This window comes from Eutrigla gurnardus, assembly GCF_963514095.1.
Source record: "Eutrigla gurnardus genome assembly, chromosome: 23".
Classification (NCBI taxonomy): Eukaryota; Metazoa; Chordata; class Actinopteri; order Perciformes; family Triglidae; genus Eutrigla; species Eutrigla gurnardus.
In genome coordinates, this window is record NC_139934.1 from 1,707,611 (window position 1) to 1,725,110 (window position 17,500).

General features: G+C 47.1%; 1 protein-coding gene across 5 annotated transcripts in view; it reads left to right on the plus strand.

Moving 5' to 3' along the window:
• The window catches only part of LOC311008804 (uncharacterized protein), a 248,110-nt gene that overhangs the window by 189,220 nt on the left and 41,390 nt on the right, over positions 1-17,500 (plus strand). For all 5 annotated transcript variants that reach the window (XM_084002701.1, XM_084002702.1, XM_084002703.1 and 2 more), the window contains one exon: positions 1,961-2,083. In XM_084002701.1, coding sequence (XP_083858827.1) covers positions 1,961-2,083 — 123 coding nt within the window. The remainder of the gene's footprint in view (positions 1-1,960; positions 2,084-17,500) is intronic.

The window sequence follows — 17,500 nt, forward strand, 5'->3', positions numbered from 1 at the left end:
TCACATCACCCTCCTCACATCACCCTCCTCACCGTCACCCTCCTCACATCACCCTCCTCACTTCACCCTCCTCACATCACCCTCCTCACCGTCACCCTCCTCACATCACCCTCCTCACATCACCCTCCTCACATCACCCTCCTCACCGTCACCCTCCTCACATCACCCTGCTCACTGTCACCCTCCTCACATCACCCTCCTCACATCACCCTCCTCACATCACCCTCCTCACCGTCACCCTCCTCACATCACCCTCCTCACGTCACCCTCCTCACATCACCCTCCTCACCGTCACCCTCCTCACATCACCCTCCTCACATCACCCTCCTCACATCACCCTCCTCACCGTCACCCTCCTCACATCACCCTCCTCACCGTCACCCTCCTCACATCACCCTCCTCACATCACCCTCCTCACCATCACCCTCCTCACATCACCCTCCTCACGTCACCCTCCTCACATCACCCTCCTCACCGTCACCCTCCTCACCGTCACTCTCCTCACGTCACCCTCCTCACATCACCCTCCTCACATCACCCTCCTCACCGTCACCCTCCTCACATCACCCTCCTCACCGTCACCCTCCTCACCGTCACCCTCCTCACATCACCCTCCTCACATCACCCTCCTCTACGTCACGCTGCAGACTCTGGAAGGACAGAAACGATTTAACGTTTTGTTTTATATACAATAAAAGTTTAAAATCTATTCACCCTTATCCCTCTGGTCTCAGTCGCGTCTGTTTCTCCCTCCTTTTCGGACACAATCCCCGTCAAAGTCACATCAAAATCAAACTTCCTCAAATACTCTAGCAATACATTAAATCCATGTTAGGAGCGGAAAGATGTCATTTACCTTCAGATCACCGTCCGCTCCGTCCCACTGACGCCGTTGACTGCAGCAGCAATGTGTTGCCACTCGCACTGCGTCTTTTTATTCGTGATCCCGCTGCTGTGACCACTAAATTAAATTATTGTCCGGGCCTCCACCTCCCCAACAAGTGTCTCTTTCTCCGTTTCTGAAAAGTTACGTTTCTTTGCTTTTTCCTGACCTGTCGCCGTGATTCACCACACGGAAACGATTGCATGCCGGCTCATTAACATAGTAAAATGTGGGCGTGTACAGGGCGGGACTCAGGTACGCACACTTGTAGGTGATCCTGTGATTTATAAAGGGAACATTGCGTACAGCTTGCGTGCGCACAGTTTTATAAATCTGATTTTTTTTTGGCGCACGCAAACTTTGGCTTTTTGGCGTACGTACACTTTTAGTTAGGATCCTACGCACAGTTTTATAAATGAGGGCCCAGGTCTTGGTCCAGACCTTTGTAGTCCATGTCGGGGATGATCTGAATCTAGTGTCGACTCTCCTGTTGAATCCATTTGTTTTCACTTTGGTGAACAATCACTGAGACCAGAAGCTTTAATTGCCTTCAATACGGTTAGTTGTCTGAGAAGAAGAAGCAGTAAAGTTTGATGATAAGTCAAATAAATATTCAGATTAAATATTAACCTGACACACACCTGGACCTGACGCTGTAACCTGCTGACACTTCAGCTGATCAGCTTCAAATATTGATATGATAGGAATGAAAGTTTAACTGGAAATTCAGATCTTTTCTCTGTTGGTCTGTTGGACCACAAAAACACAGTGTCGATCAACAATAACTCACAACAGCTGATGGAATCTTCCACCTGAGTGGTTTGTAATTTACACACATGAAACATTTGCTGAATGAATAATGTGATGGTCTGAACTGCCAAACATCTCCCACAATGCAACTTGCCCCTCACACTACTTAGTTTGACAGCAGGATGGTTTTATGTTTATTTGCACCACTCATGACATTGCAGATAAGAAGGGGGGTTTCCTCCATATCGTGACCTATGTATCATGATCATATTGTATTGGGATAATATCATAGTAAAAGTATTTCTTAAATTCTATTTATTGTATCAGGATGCAGCAGCAGAGACCAGACTCCCCTGGACCTGGACCTGGACCCAGCTGTGTGTCCATAAAGAGTGACCAGTCTATGCCTTGCATTATTCACTTTAAAGGTGACCAAGCTGCTGATGGAAGGTAAGAACTGAACCTGAACTCTCATTAGAGGATGAATCAGGTCTAGACCAGCACCGTTCTGTCTTCTGAACCACGATGAGTGACAGACAGTCTCTTGTTTCCCTGAAGCTCGAACAGAAAGGACCAATTAAATCCTTTTTAACTGGGATTAAACTACAGAATATGAAATAAACAATCCAACCTTAAAGAGACAATGAGGAGAAAACCTCTTGAAAGAAAAGACTCATAGACGGGAAAAGTAAAGAGTTAATGACATAGAAGAGTAGCGGCCAGGCTAAGCTAAGCTAAGAACAGAAAGACTCCAAACTAACACCAAACTCGAGCACCGTCTTCCTCTCACTCAAGGGAGGTTGTAGAGTATTAAGTAAGACACTTTATATCCACCAGACTCTTATTATAGGTTTTAACGTAACTGATAATGCATGAGGAGGTGTCTATTATCAGGAGGTAATGGACTACGTGAAGGACAGAACCATCAGACGCCCAGTGGAGATTTTGCAACCAAAATGTAAAGTTGTTTCATGAGTCATAACTCCGTTTCCACATCATTGTCACCCCATAAGGTTCTCATGCAACAGAAACATTGTCCACTGCTCCCGTTAATAGGACGGACCTTAGATACGACTTGGCAACGGGAGATATTTCTAGTCCGCTCAGCTCATAGAACCCTAAGGCAGAGCTACAAACCACAAAGCTAACATTATGCTAGCAAAACGTTGAGTCCAGCACTAACACGGGTGTTCACGGTTCAGCTGTGTGTCCATGAAGAGTGACCAGTCTATGCCCCGCAATATTAGATTTAAAGCTGACCAAGCTGATGATGGAAGGTAAGAACTGAACCTGAACCCTCCTTAGAGGATGAATCAGGTCTAGACCAGCCAGAGAAAAGTTAAGAGTCAGAGAGAAGCTAAATTGGCTAACGTGACAGCTACTGCAAGCTAAGCTAAGCTAATATATGCTAAAGTAAGTTTACATCGGAGCTGACCAGTTCTGTAAAGTGAAGCCAATGCTGAAGTGCCTTAAACTGTCAATCTCTCTGGTTGTATAGAAGTCTATGAGAATATGGTCCTACTTCTCTCTGCTGGCCACCAGGGGGCGACTCCTCTCTGGTTGTATAGAAGTCTATGAGAAAATGGTCCTACTTCTCTCTGCTGGCCACCAGGGGGCGACTCCTCTCTGGTTGTATAGAAGTCTATGAGAAAATGGTCCTACTTCTCTCTGCTGGCCACCAGGGGGCGACTCCTCTCTGGTTGTATGGAAGTCTATGAGAAAATGGTCAACTTCTCTCTGCTGGCCACCAGGGGGCGACTCCTCTCTGGTTGAATAGAAGTCTATGAGAAAATGGTCCTACTTCTCTCTGCTGGCCACCAGGGGGCGACTCCTCTCTGGTTGTATAGAAGTCTATGAGAAAATGGTCCTACTTCTCTCTGCTGGCCACCAGGGGGCGACTCCTCTCTGGTTGTATAGAAGTCTATGAGAAAATGGTCCTACTTCTCTCTGCTGGCCACCAGGGGGCGACTCCTCTCTGGTTGTATAGAAGTCTATGAGAAAATGGTCCTACTTCTCTCTGCTGGCCACCAGGGGGCGACTCCTCTCTGGTTGTATAGAAGTCTATGATAAATGGTCCTACTTCTCTCTGCTGGCCACCAGGGGGCGACTCCTCTCTGGTTGTATAGAAGTCTATGAGAAAATGGTCCTACTTCTCTCTGCTGGCCACCAGGGGGCGACTCCTCTCTGGTTGTATAGAAGTCTATGATAAATGGTCCTACTTCTCTCTGCTGGCCACCAGGGGGCGACTCCTCTCTGGTTGTATAGAAGTCTATGAGAAAATGGTCCTACTTCTCTCTGCTGGCCACCAGGGGGCGACTCCTCTCTGGTTGTATGGAAGTCTATGAGAAAATGGTCCTACTTCTCTCTGCTGGCCACCAGGGGGCGACTCCTGTCTGGTTGTATGGAAGTCTATGAGAAAATGGTCCTACTTCTCTCTGCTGGCCACCAGGGGGCGACTCCTCTCTGGTTGTATAGAAGTCTATGAGAAAATGGTCCTACTTCTCTCTGCTGGCCACCAGGGGGCGACTCCTCTCTGGTTGTATAGAAGTCTATGAGAAAATGGTCCTACTTCTCTCTGCTGGCCACCAGGGGGCGACTCCTCTCTGGTTGTATAGAAGTCTATGATAAATGGTCCTACTTCTCTCTGCTGGCCACCAGGGGGCGACTCCTCTCTGGTTGTATGGAAGTCTATGAGAAAATGGTCAACTTCTCTCTGCTGGCCACCAGGGGGCGACTCCTCTCTGGTTGAATAGAAGTCTATGAGAAAATGGTCCTACTTCTCTCTGCTGGCCACCAGGGGGCGACTCCTCTCTGGTTGTATAGAAGTCTATGAGAAAATGGTCCTACTTCTCTCTGCTGGCCACCAGGGGGCGACTCCTCTCTAGTTGTATAGAAGTCTATGAGAAAATGGTCAACTTCTCTCTGCTGGCCACCAGGGGGCGACTCCTCTCTGGTTGTATAGAAGTCTATGAGAAAATGGTCCTACTTCTCTCTGCTGGCCACCAGGGGGCGACTCCTCTCTGGTTGTATAGAAGTCTATGAGAAAATGGTCCTATTTCTCTCTGCTGGCCACCAAGGGGGCGACTCCTCTCTGGTTGTATAGAAGTCTATGAGAAAATGGTCCTATTTCTCTCTGCTGGCCACCAAGGGGCGACTCCTCTCTGGTTGAATAGAAATCTATGAGAAAATGGTCCTACTTCTCTCTGCTGGCCACCAGGGGGTGACTCCTCTCTGGTTGTATAGAAGTCTATGAGAAAATGGTCCTACTTCTCTCTGCTGGCCACCAGGGGGCGACTCCTCTCTGGTTGTATGGAAGTCTATGAGAAAATGGTCCTACTTCTCTCTGCTGGCCACCAGGGGGCGACTCCTCTCTGGTTGTATAGAAGTCTATGAGAAAATGGTCCTACTTCTCTCTGCTGGCCACCAGGGGGCGACTCCTCTCTGGTTGTATAGAAGTCTATGAGAAAATGGTCCTACTTCTCTCTGCTGGCCACCAGGGGGCGACTCCTCTCTGGTTGTATAGAAGTCTATGAGAAAATGGTCCTACTTCTCTCTGCTGGCCACTAGGGGGCGACTCCTCTCTGGTTGTATGGAAGTCTATGAGAAAATGGTCCTACTTCTCTCTGCTGGCCACCAGGGGGCGACTCCTCTCTGGTTGTATAGAAGTCTATGAGACAATGGTCCTATTTCTCTCTGCTGGCCACCAGGGGGCGACTCCTCTCTGGTTGTATAGAAGTCTATGAGAAAATGGTCCTACTTCTCTCTGCTGGCCACCAGGGGGCGACTCCTCTCTGGTTGTATAGAAGTCTATGAGAAAATGGTCCTACTTCTCTCTGCTGGCCACCAGGGGGCGACTCCTCTCTGGTTGTATAGAAGTCTATGATAAATGGTCCTACTTCTCTCTGCTGGCCACCAGGGGGCGACTCCTCTCTGGTTGTATAGAAGTCTATGATAAATGGTCCTACTTCTCTCTGCTGGCCACCAGGGGGCGACTCCTCTCTGGTTGTATAGAAGTCTATGAGAAAATGGTCCTACTTCTCTCTGCTGGCCACCAGGGGGCGACTCCTCTCTGGTTGTATGGAAGTCTATGAGAAAATGGTCCTACTTCTCTCTGCTGGCCACCAGGGGGCGACTCCTCTCTGGTTGTATAGAAGTCTATGAGAAAATGGTCCTACTTCTCTCTTGATGTATTATCTCAGTAAACATTGTAAACATGAGTTTATGGTCTCAATCTCTAGTTTCAAGTCTTCTTCAATCCAGCATGATGTTCATTTAGTACATTATGGTCCATTTAGAGTCCACCAGACCAGAAAGCAGGGGATGCTTTAGGGGGCGGGGCTTACCTGCTGATTGACAGGTTGCTACCACACTACCAATGCAGTTAGCTACTAAGATGACTTAAACACTTAGCTGTAAAGTTGACCTTGAATTATGAAGCTAACTTTGTTAGCAGCTTCACACCAGAATCCAGATGGATCCAGATCCAGTAAGGTTGCTGCTCTGGGTTCCGCTCTACCGCTTGTGTTCATCAGATCCACCCTTTGTGCAGAATCCGAGGCTTCAAAACCGTAGTCCACAAACCAACAGGCGTTGTCACCATGACGACGTCCACTTCTGATCTCCAGTCTGTGCTTTAGTGACTCTTAACTTGGTTTTCTCCACAGAGTTCAGCAGATCTCAGAGGTTCCGTTGACCCAGCAGCATCAAACAGACCTGGACTCCATATTTATGGTGAGTACATGTACAAGCTCACCTTTCACTATTAACCACATCAACTACAGACTCAATGCTGAACTGGTTCTAGTGGTCTCCATGCTGCTCAGACCCACACATGAACCCCATGTTGGGTTCTTTAGAGTTCATGTTCAGTTTATCCTTCTGTTCCAGCTGCTGGAGGAGAACATCGGCACGTTTGTGAAGAACGAGCTGAAGAAGATCCAGAAGGTCTTGAGTCCAGATTACCCAGAATGCTTGGAGAGTGAGGACGAGGAGTTGTGGAGGAGCAGAGAGGCGTTTCGGAAGATCACAGTGCACTTCCTGAGAAGAATGAAGCAGGAGGAGCTGGCTGACTGTCTGCAGATCAGTAAGAGGATTTTAACAGATTTAACATGGTGGAAAGAAGAGAAGGATTCAACATGAAGAACTTCATATTTCTCCTAATAGGCTGCACACAACTTCAATGTTTAGGTTCTCTGGTTGTCTACAGACCTGATTACAGCTGACATCATCATTATTATGCGTACGCATGATGTCAACGTTTATGTTTCTTTGCTTCAACCATCCAGACGAGTTAGAAGCTTTAAACAGTGAATTTAAACTGTTAGTAGCATCTAAATGTCTGCTTGTTACGTGTTCGGATGTCAGAATCGATATTCCAACAGACTCAAGTTCTACAGAGTTCAGACAGGATCACGACCGTTTCAGAGGAACAGGTGTTTCACTTCACCCGGTGACCGTGTTAACTGGTGACATTCAGCTCGTATAACTCCAGTGTTGGTAGATGAAAACAAAATGTATTTAAAACAGGCTTCTACGAGGACACCTCCATGTTTTCACTGGTGGCGTCTCAGCGTGGAGGATTACGGTCTACCAGGATATTTAGAAATCCCAACGGTACTATTTTCAACACCGTCATCAATACCGTCTCTTTCTATGATGCTGTATTGTGATGTGTTGTAGTGACCAGCAGACGCCACCAGAGGTCAGTGTTTCTGTTTTGTTGCCTTAAAAATCTCATTCTGGTGAATTTTCCTTTCAAAACCAAAACGGCACATTGAGGCGATACAAGAGTCTCTTTATTTCTAGACTGACTCACTGAGCTTTACAGCTGCAGTTCAAAGGGTTATATATCCTTCCAGTTCTGTTTGTCTTTTAAATGTCTTTTATTTGACTTCTGTTGGCTTCATCAGGTGCACCTGATTGATTTTGTGTCCAATAGTTCTGATTTAATCATGAAAGAAGCTCATGAAGTCACTCATACTGAGGACTATAGGAATACATGTCTCTAACACATGGCTTGTTCATAGACTGTAAAAGGGTCTGTAGGATCCACTAACTGGGTTCCTTTGTTGTTTATCCAGGAACCGCTGGTCCAGTGTACCAACGTAAACTCAAGTCTAACCTCAAGAAGAAGTTCCAGTGTTTGTTTGAGGGCATCACTAAAGCCGGAAACCCAACCCTCCTGAATCAGGTCTACACGGAGCTCCACGTCACAGAGGGAGGGACTGCAGAGGTCAATGAGGAACATGAGGTCAGACAGATTGAAACGGCATCCAGGAAACCAGACAGACCAGAAACAACCATCAGACAAGAAGACATCTTTAAAGGCTCACCTGGAAGGGATGAACCAATCAGAACAGTGATGACAAAGGGAGTGGCTGGCATCGGGAAAACAGTGTTAACACAGAAGTTCACTCTGGACTGGGCTGAAGACAAAGCCAACCAGGACATACAGTTCACGTTTCCATTCACTTTCAGAGAGCTGAACCTGCTGAAAGAGAAGAAGTTCAGCTTGGTGGAACTCGTTCATCACTTCTTCCCTGGAACCAAAGAAGCAGGAATCTGCAGGTTTGAAGAGTTCCAGGTTGTGTTCATCTTTGACGGTCTGGACGAGTGTCGACTTCCTCTGGACTTCCACAACAACGAGATCCTGACTGATGTTACAGAGTCCACCTCAGTCCAAGTGCTGCTGACAAACCTCATCAGGGGGAAACTGCTTCCCTCTGCTCGCCTCTGGATAACCACAAGACCTGCAGCAGCCAATCAGATCCCTCCTGGGTGTGTTGACATGGTGACAGAGGTCAGAGGGTTCACTGACCCACAGAAGGAGGACTACTTCAGGAAGAGGTTCAGAGATGAGGAGCAGGCCAACAGGATCATCGCCCACATCAAGACCTCACGGAGCCTCCACATCATGTGCCACATCCCGGTCTTCTGCTGGATCACTGCTACAGTTCTGGAGGACGTGTTGAAGACCAGGGAGGGAGGGGAGCTGCCCAAGACCCTGACCGACATGTACATCCACTTCCTGGTGGTTCAGTCCAAACTGAAGAACGTCAAGTATGATGGAGGAGCTGAGACGGATCCACACTGGAGTCCACAGATCAGAGAGATGATCGAGTCTCTGGGAAAACTGGCTTTTGAGCAGCTGCAGAAAGGAAACCTGATCTTCTATGAACCAGACCTGACAGAGTGTGGCATCGATATCAAAGCAGCCTCAGTGTACTCAGGAGTGTTCACACAGGTCTTCAGAGAGGAGAGAGGACTGTACCAGGACCAGGTGTTCTGCTTTGTCCATCTGAGTGTTCAGGAGTTTCTGGCTGCTCTTCATGTCCATCTGACCTTCATCAAGTCTGGTGTCAATCTGATGGCAGAAGAACCAACAACCTCCTGGTGGTCTAAAGTCTCCAGACACAAACCTAAACTAACACATCTGCACCAGAGAGCTGTGGACAAGGCCTTACAGAGTCCAAACGGACACCTGGACCTGTTCCTCCGCTTCCTTCTGGGTCTGTCACTAGAGACCAATCAGAAACACCTACGAGGTCTGCTGAGACAGACAGGAAGTAGCTCCCAGACCAATCAGGAAGCAGTCCAGTACATCAAGGAGAAGCTTAATGAGGATCTGTCTCCAGAGAGAAGCATCAATCTGTTCCACTGTCTGAATGAACTGAATGATCGTTCTCTGGTGGAGGAGATCCAACAGTATCTGACTTCAGGACGTCTCTCCTCCGATGAACTGTCTCCTGGTCAGTGGTCAGCTCTGGTCTTCATCTTACTGTCATCAGATAAACGTCTGGACGTGTTTGACCTGAAGGAATACTCTGCTTCAGAGGAGGCTCTTCTGAGGCTGCTGCCGGTGGTCCAAGCCTCCAGCAAAGCTCTGTAAATATAGTTCTTCATTCAGAAAACAACAAACCATCTTGGAATTACAAGGTTCTATCTGCATTCTGAATCATTTGATTGGTTTTCCAAACTGCAAAAGGTAAAGAAGTAAAAAGTAGTTCCAAATAGTAACTTAACAGTAAAGGTAAGAAAGTATTTAGTGAAAAAACTACTGGAGTACTGAGTAACTTCTGAGTAAATTCTGATTATTGTGGCCCCGCACCTGGTGATCTGAGAGACTACCAGGAGGCATAGACGTTGGAAGGGCAGCTAACCCCCCAGTTACATAAAAACCAATGCTTTCTCTCACATGAAGCGTTTGTTACCTCAGCTGAAAGAAAAGAAACAACACAGCTCACCGCTTCATCCAGCGTCTCTCCTCTCTGTCTGTTTCACCGACACACACACACACACACACACACACACACACACACACACACACACACACACACACAGACACACACACACAGTGATGGATAGTCATGTTGAAGACATTTATTCTAACTTTTCTCTGAGTTTTGTCGACATAAGAATGACTCGACCCACAAGAATCTGCGTGATGAGCAGCTACAAACAGAATCTCACATCAGAAACATTCAGAAATGAACTGATTCACAACTGAAAGTGAAACTTAAATAGGATCGACAGATTCACTGACTTTAGACGGTAAAAGTCGGGGGATTTCAAAAAGTGGGCGGTATATTGTGACTCCTCCATAAATGATTGCACATACACTTGCATATTTATGCACATTTGTCTCTGAATGACAAGGATTTAGAATTAAAAAAACGTTAAAAGAGTTCTATCTATAACCGGGCGTGGAGAGTTTGTGTGCCGTCATGTGACTGCCTGGCTGCGTTTGATTGGTGAAACGGAGTCAGTGAGAGTCTTGAAAGAAGACTCAGACAGAAATATACCTCATCCCTCCCCTCTATGCCTCGAATGGTCACCAGCCGCCGCAACCTGAAATCCTTCACTCCCTCCGCTCTCTCCTCAACTGTTATCTCCTCGCTCCCATCCTCGGAACAGTTCTCCTTAATGCCTACTGAGGAAGCCTCCTCTATCCTGATGTCCTCACTCGCCTCTTCTTTGGACACTCTCTGTCCCCCAATCTCACGACCGGCGCGATCATCTCCCCCCCCTCCCTGGCTGTCTGAACCTCTGCGAACCAACAGATCATTGTTGCGAGCGTCAGAGAGAAAATGGAAGAAATCGGGACAGCACGAGGACCTTGCTCACTACCACCTTCTCCTCTCTGACTTCACCTCAACTGTTTCGGCAGCTAAATCTGCCTTCTACCTGGCAAAGATCAACTCTTCTGCCTCCAACCCCAGGAAACTCTTCTCCATGTTCTCTTCCCTCCTCACCCCTCCTACCCCTCCGCCCCCTTCCTTCCTTACTGCCGATGACTTTGCTACTTACTTTACCAAGAAAGTAAGTGACATCAGCTCCTCATTCACGCCTATTCCCTCCCAGAAGACATCTCCCCCAACTCTCAACTCGGATGGTCTTACCAGCTTTAGCCCCCTCACCTCTGAAGATGTTCACGCACTTGTTACATCTAACCGTGCCACCACCTGCTCCCTCGACCCGATTCCCTCCTCTCTTCTCCAGGACATCTCACACGACATCTTGCCATTCCTCACCACCCTGATCAACTCCTCCCTCACCTCAGGTGTCATTCCAGCTGATTTTAAGAGAGCTACCGTGAAGCCTCTCCTTAAAAAACCCACCCTTGACGCTACTGACATCCAAAGCTACAGACCTGTATCTCTTCTTTCATTCCTCTCTAAAACCTTGGAACGTGCCGCCTACAACCAACTGTCATCCTATCTCTTGCGGAAGAACCTCCTAGACCCTAACCAATCAGGATTCAGGACTGCCCACTCCACTGAGACAGCCCTCCTCACGGTGACCGAGTCCCTGCGAGACCCCAGAGCCTCGTCCCACTCCTCCGTTCTCGTTCTCCTTGACCTATCTGCTGCATTCGACACAGTCAACCACCAAATCCTCCTCTCCACTCTGGCTGAACTTGGCATAACCGACTCTGCTCTCACCTGGTTCACATCATACCTGACAAACCGCACCTTTCAGGTCACATGGAATGGCTCTATGTCCAAACCCTGCTCTCTGGACACGGGTGTCCCTCAAGGCTCAGTATTAGGACCGCTTCTGTTCTCACTATACACCAGATCACTAGGTTCTGTTATCACATCGCATGGATTCTCCTACCATTGCTACGCAGATGACACCCAGCTGTTCCTCTCTTTTCCCCCGTCCTCTGACGCTCACATTGCAACTCACATCTCGGACTGTCTGGCTGACATCTCTGTCTGGACAACTGCACATCACCTCAAGCTTAACCTGAATAAAACCGAACTCCTCTTCATCCCAGGGAAAGACTGCCCTCGCATGGACCTGTCGGTCACTGTTGAGGGCATCACAGTATTTCCTTCCTCAACTGCGAGGAACCTGGGTGTAATCCTCGATGACCAACTATCCTGCACCCCCAACATCACCGCTGTGGCCCGATCCTGCAGATTTGCCCTCTACAATATCCGCAGGATTCGGACCTTCCTCACAAAGGATGCAACGCAGCTCTTGGTCCAAGCACTGGTCATCTCCCGCCTTGACTACTGCAACTCTCTACTGGCCGGACTCCCGGCCTATGCGATTAAACCATTGCAGCGTATCCAGAACGCTGCAGCACGCCTTATCTTCAATCTACCCAAATTCTCCCACGTGACCCCCCTCCTCCGTGACCTCCACTGGCTCCCTGTTGCAGCACGCATCCAATTCAAGACGATGACACTGGCCTTCAGGGCCATCAATGGAACGGCACCTGCCTACCGTCAAACACTGGTCAAACCTCATGCCCCGAAGCGAGCACTTCGCTCCTCTACTTCAGCTGGCCGGCTGGTACCACCATCACTGAAATCAAACAAATGTCGCTCAGCAAAGTCCAGACTCTTCTCTGTTCTAGTCCTCAGTGGTGGAACGAACTCCCGACCAATGTCAGGACAGCAGAGTCATTTGCCATCTTCCGAAAAAGGCTCAAGACTCACCTGTTCAGACTTCACCTCGACTCTACATAGCATGACCCACTAACACCCTCCCTCGACACCCCCCCCCCCCCCCCCCCCGCCAAAAAAAAACCCTTACCTATAGCACTCAGATCGTAGCACTGTTACTCTTGAAGTACTACTTTACTCAGATGAGGACCTAACACTTGTTCTATTTTTAACTCTTACTGCATCGGCAATGATACGTCGTGGTTTCTTTGTTTCCTTCTTTTGACAAATGTACTTATTGTAAGTCGCTTTGGACAAAAGCGTCTGCTAAATGACCTAAATGTAAATGTAAAGAAACAGATGGCACAGTGTGACGTTAACCTCACCATGGAGCCTAATACGCCACCTAGGGATGTCCCGATCCAGCTTTTTGCACTTCCGATCCGATACCGATATTGTAGCTTTTAGTATCGGCCGATACCGATACCGGCCGATCCAAGCATGTATTAAAGATTAAAGATGCCGGTTGATGGAAATGATCCAAAATTAGGGGCTGGAAAAATATGTCTGGAAAATGATGAGCATCACATTAATAGCTACAGATACTGTAAAACACTACAACGACATGAGTGCATATATTGTCTTATTTTATCAAGTAAAATATAAGTTATAGGTTTGCTCAACAGCCTAATAGTTCATAGAAATTCAGGTAGAAATAGGTTAACTCAGAGTTCCACATCTTATCAAAAACAATCCTCCCCCCACAGGGAGTCCCTTGCTTTGCATTCACACGGTTCCAGCCCAAACGGGCTTTAGCCCGTACACACGTCATCACGTCCTAATACTACACACACAATATGGCTTGATGATGTTTTGAAGGAGTGCATATATTTATCGACAACACTCGACCTGCATCAGCGCATGTGCGCACGAGCGGATCTGTGCGAGCAGGCAGCGCGGAAGCCGGTCCGGTTCCGGTACCGGTCCGGTTCCGCTCACACCACGAATCTGAAGAGTGCAACAGCTTATCAAAATACAGTGTCAACTCCGTGTTTTCAAAGTAGAAAGCGACATCGTGGTGGTTTAACGAGGCGGAACGGCATCAGAACAACATCAAGCGTGTAAAGTTCACGAAGGAGAACGTAGCGGGAGCGCGCGGCGAGGATTGTTGTGGCTGCGCGTCTTGCGGAGCAAGTCTACTGTGCTGCACGGAGGCGCTCCTAATGTAAATGTTTATTGATTTATGAATGAATTGATAGGTGGCTTATTTTTGGCGTATTGATTTTATGGCCTGTACAATGGTAGGGGAAACACTGGACATGCACAGACAAGTCCGTCTTGTTGTTGTTTAGTGGATGCTGGACAGGTCGCGAGGTGTGCGCTAGGTGTGCTGGAAAACGCGGACCGGACTTTGGGGAAAAACGGAATAAAACTGGAATGGATTACCTACATCGGTGCGCTGGAAAACACGGACCGGAGTTTAAAAAAAAAAACTGGATCGGGAGTCCGGATCGGGATGTCCCGATCCGATATCGATATGCATTTTTTGCTAATATCGGCGGCCGATCCGATCCAAATATCGGATCGGGACATCCCTAACGCCACCCAGCTGCAACAATAACCTGATGAACAAACATGTTAAACATCATTTAACTTCATTATGATAATAATGTCAGTTAGAACCTGAGGGGATGAACAGTTGTTTGTAATTGTTTCATCACTAATTTCTGATTCCTCTTCAGACTCAGTGGCTGTAACCTCTCAGAGAGAAGCTGTGAAGGTCTGTCCTCAGTTCTCAGCTCCCAGTCCTCCAGTCTAAGAGACCTGGACCTGAGTACCAACGACCTGCAGGATTCAGGAGTGAAGCTGCTGTCTGCTGGCCTGGAGAGTCCACACTGTCGACTGGAAACTCTCAGGTCAGATTCAACTACTTTGAGAAGTTTACCTATGAAGCTTTCAATGATGTGTTTACATGCACCAAATATTCAGTTATTTATATTCACGTATTCCTAAAAAGACACGTTTGCTACTAATCTGTTAACATGGTGATGAAATACTGTTTCTGCTGCTAACGACTTGCCAGCAAAAGAACAAAACCAAACCTCTTGTTTCTCTTTTCCCTGCCGTTCCATGTTTTAATAGTTTTATAAATCCACCTGGTGTTTATAAATGCTGTTGCAAACGTCAGTCTACGTTTGTGAACGTCACTCCATGAACATGTGAGCCTGAACTACAACACCAGACTGTCTCTGCTGTCAAGGTGGAGCCAGTTTGAACCACTTTCTATACAGTTGAGTTTATTGAGTTTTATATGAAATGAACTAATATTCTTGTCACGGTGGCTGAAGCAGCAGGGAGGACCCACATGCAGACTCAAAGCTATGCAGATGCAATGAAGACATATTATTCATGAAAACACCCCCTAGTGGCCAGCAGAGAGAATGCAGCTTTAAGGACCTTCAGGCTTGACTTCACTTCTCTGAACCAGAGGTTGATGCCTGATTGGAATATCAACTCTGACAACTGAACATGAACCAAGCAGACATTTTGATGCTGCTGACAGTTTTAATTCAAAGTTTAAAGCTTCTAACTCGTCTGCACGGCGGAGACAAAACACCATTTTAACACCAACATGTGCACACACATTTATGGTGACAATGACTGTAAAAGGCTCTATAGCAAGGGTCACTAAGAGGTGGAGCTTGGCCCAGATCCAGACCCAGACCCCGTCCTATCTGGACCCAGACCCATAACTGATAGATCATTGAGAATTATGAAATGATGACGGAGCGTTTCCATTTTACTGCTGCAGCGTTAGCATCACTACACTGGTTCAGATGGTTGGAGGCTAAATCATCTCACTGGTTGCTACTCACAAACACTAAATTACCCAGTAATGCAACGGGGTGAAACGTTAACTCTGAACATAATCAAATCTGTGCAAACTGGAGTTTCTGTGAGTGACGTTTCCATGGTGACAACTGAGGAGACTCACTGACAGCTGACAGATGGATCAGAGAGTGGAGGTGATAAACGTCAGTCAGGTGGGTGAGATCTAGAGCCGATAGATAAGTTCACACGGCTGCTCTCAAAGAGGAACGCTGACAGTGAGAACAGAGCTTTGAATCAAGACAGACGCTTTTCTTCCAACTGCCAGTTGAACACCTGAATGCCTCATATGTTCTGAGACTCTTAAGAAGCACATTTTCAAAGCTGTGTTTTGTATTTTACTGTTATTATCAGAGTACTTGTTATTCATAATTCCTCCAGTTCAATATGAAAACTTTAAACATTGTTGAAATGTTATTGAATTACAGCCTTTTTTCTTTGCTCGATGGTTTAAAATCAATACCAGATCTTTGTTGGCACACCAGGTCTGAAGACAGACCACATAGACTGTTTCTACTGTTGTTCTTCTCTTTCTAACAAATGGTTTCTCCCTCACACCCCTTCTGTCATGTCTCCAAGACATCAAAGCCTGGATGGCCTTGAACTGTTTAAATTTGAACCAAAATAAAACAGAAGTGATGGTTTGGCCCCAGCAGCTCTCGTGAACCCTCGCCCATTGACTCGGGCCCTTTGACAGACTATGGAAAGCCAACAGTCACAAGCTTGGGTTTTAAAATGGACAGTGATTTTAAATTGGATCGGCAAATTAGTTCAGTATTGAAGTCCAGCTTCTTTCAGATCAGGCAGCTGGCAAAGGTGAAGCCTTTCGTTGCACAAAAGCACTTTGAGACAGTAATCCAGGCCTTCATAACATCTGGGCTGGATTACTGTAATGCACTTTATTTTGGAGTCAGCCAGTCCTCCCTCGCACGTCTCCAGCTGGTGCAAAATGCAGCCGCTCGCCTCCTAACTGGAGCGCGTAAGAGGGAGCACATAACTCCAGTCCTGGCCTCCCTCCACTGGCTGCCTGTGCATTTTAGAGTCCATTTTAAGATTCTTTTATTTGTTTTTAAGTCTTTAAATGGTCTCGCCCCCCCTTACCTCTCTGAGCTCCTTCAACCCTACCCTCCTGCTCGGTGCCTCAGGTCAGCTGACCTGCTGCTCCTGGAGGTACCGAGGTCCAAAAGGAAGCTCAGAGGGGACAGAGCTTTCTCCACTGCTGCCCCAAAACTCTGGAACGAGCTACCATTGCACATTAGACAAGCCTCCTCACTGTCCATTTTTAAAACCAGTCTTAAAACCAATTTTTACTCCCTGGCTTTCAACTCCACATGAGACTTTACTCCTGTTTTAGTGTGTTTATGGCCCTGCTTTGATTTAGTGTTTTATTGTTTCTAATTGCTTTTAAAAACAATGAAACACCTGTTTTACTGTCTGTTTTATTTATTTGAGTGTTTTCATTGTGTTATGTCTCTGTACAGCACTCTGTTTTCAACTACGGTTGTTTTAAAGTGCTATATAAATAAAGTTGAGTTGAGTTCTAACGCTTCAATTTCTCTCTCAATCATTTCAGCTCGTCTCTTGTCTTTCCTTTAACGTCCTCCTCTGTCCATCTCTGTCCATCACTCAGCCACGCTTATCCCACCCAGAACAACATCAACACAACAAAAGACAAATATCACTTCTTCTCATTTTAAAAAGTGGACAAATGGACATAAGTCTATGTAAAGTCCCCAGAAGTGACAGTAGTGTGTGTCTTCAGTCTGTCAGGTTGTCTCATCACAGAGGACGGCTGTTCTTCTCTGGCCTCAGCTCTGGACTCCAACCCCTCCTATCTGAGACAGCTGGACCTGGACTACAATCATCCAGGAGACTCAGGAGTCAAGCTGCTGTCTGCTGGACTGGAGGGTCCACACTGGAGACTGGACACTCTCAGGTGAGGACAGATGGACAGACATCAGACTGGACACTCTCAGGTGAGGACAGATGGACAGACATCAGACTGGACTCTCTCAGGTGAGGACAGATGGACAGACATCAGACTGGACACTCTCAGGTGAGGACAGATGGACAGACATCAGAC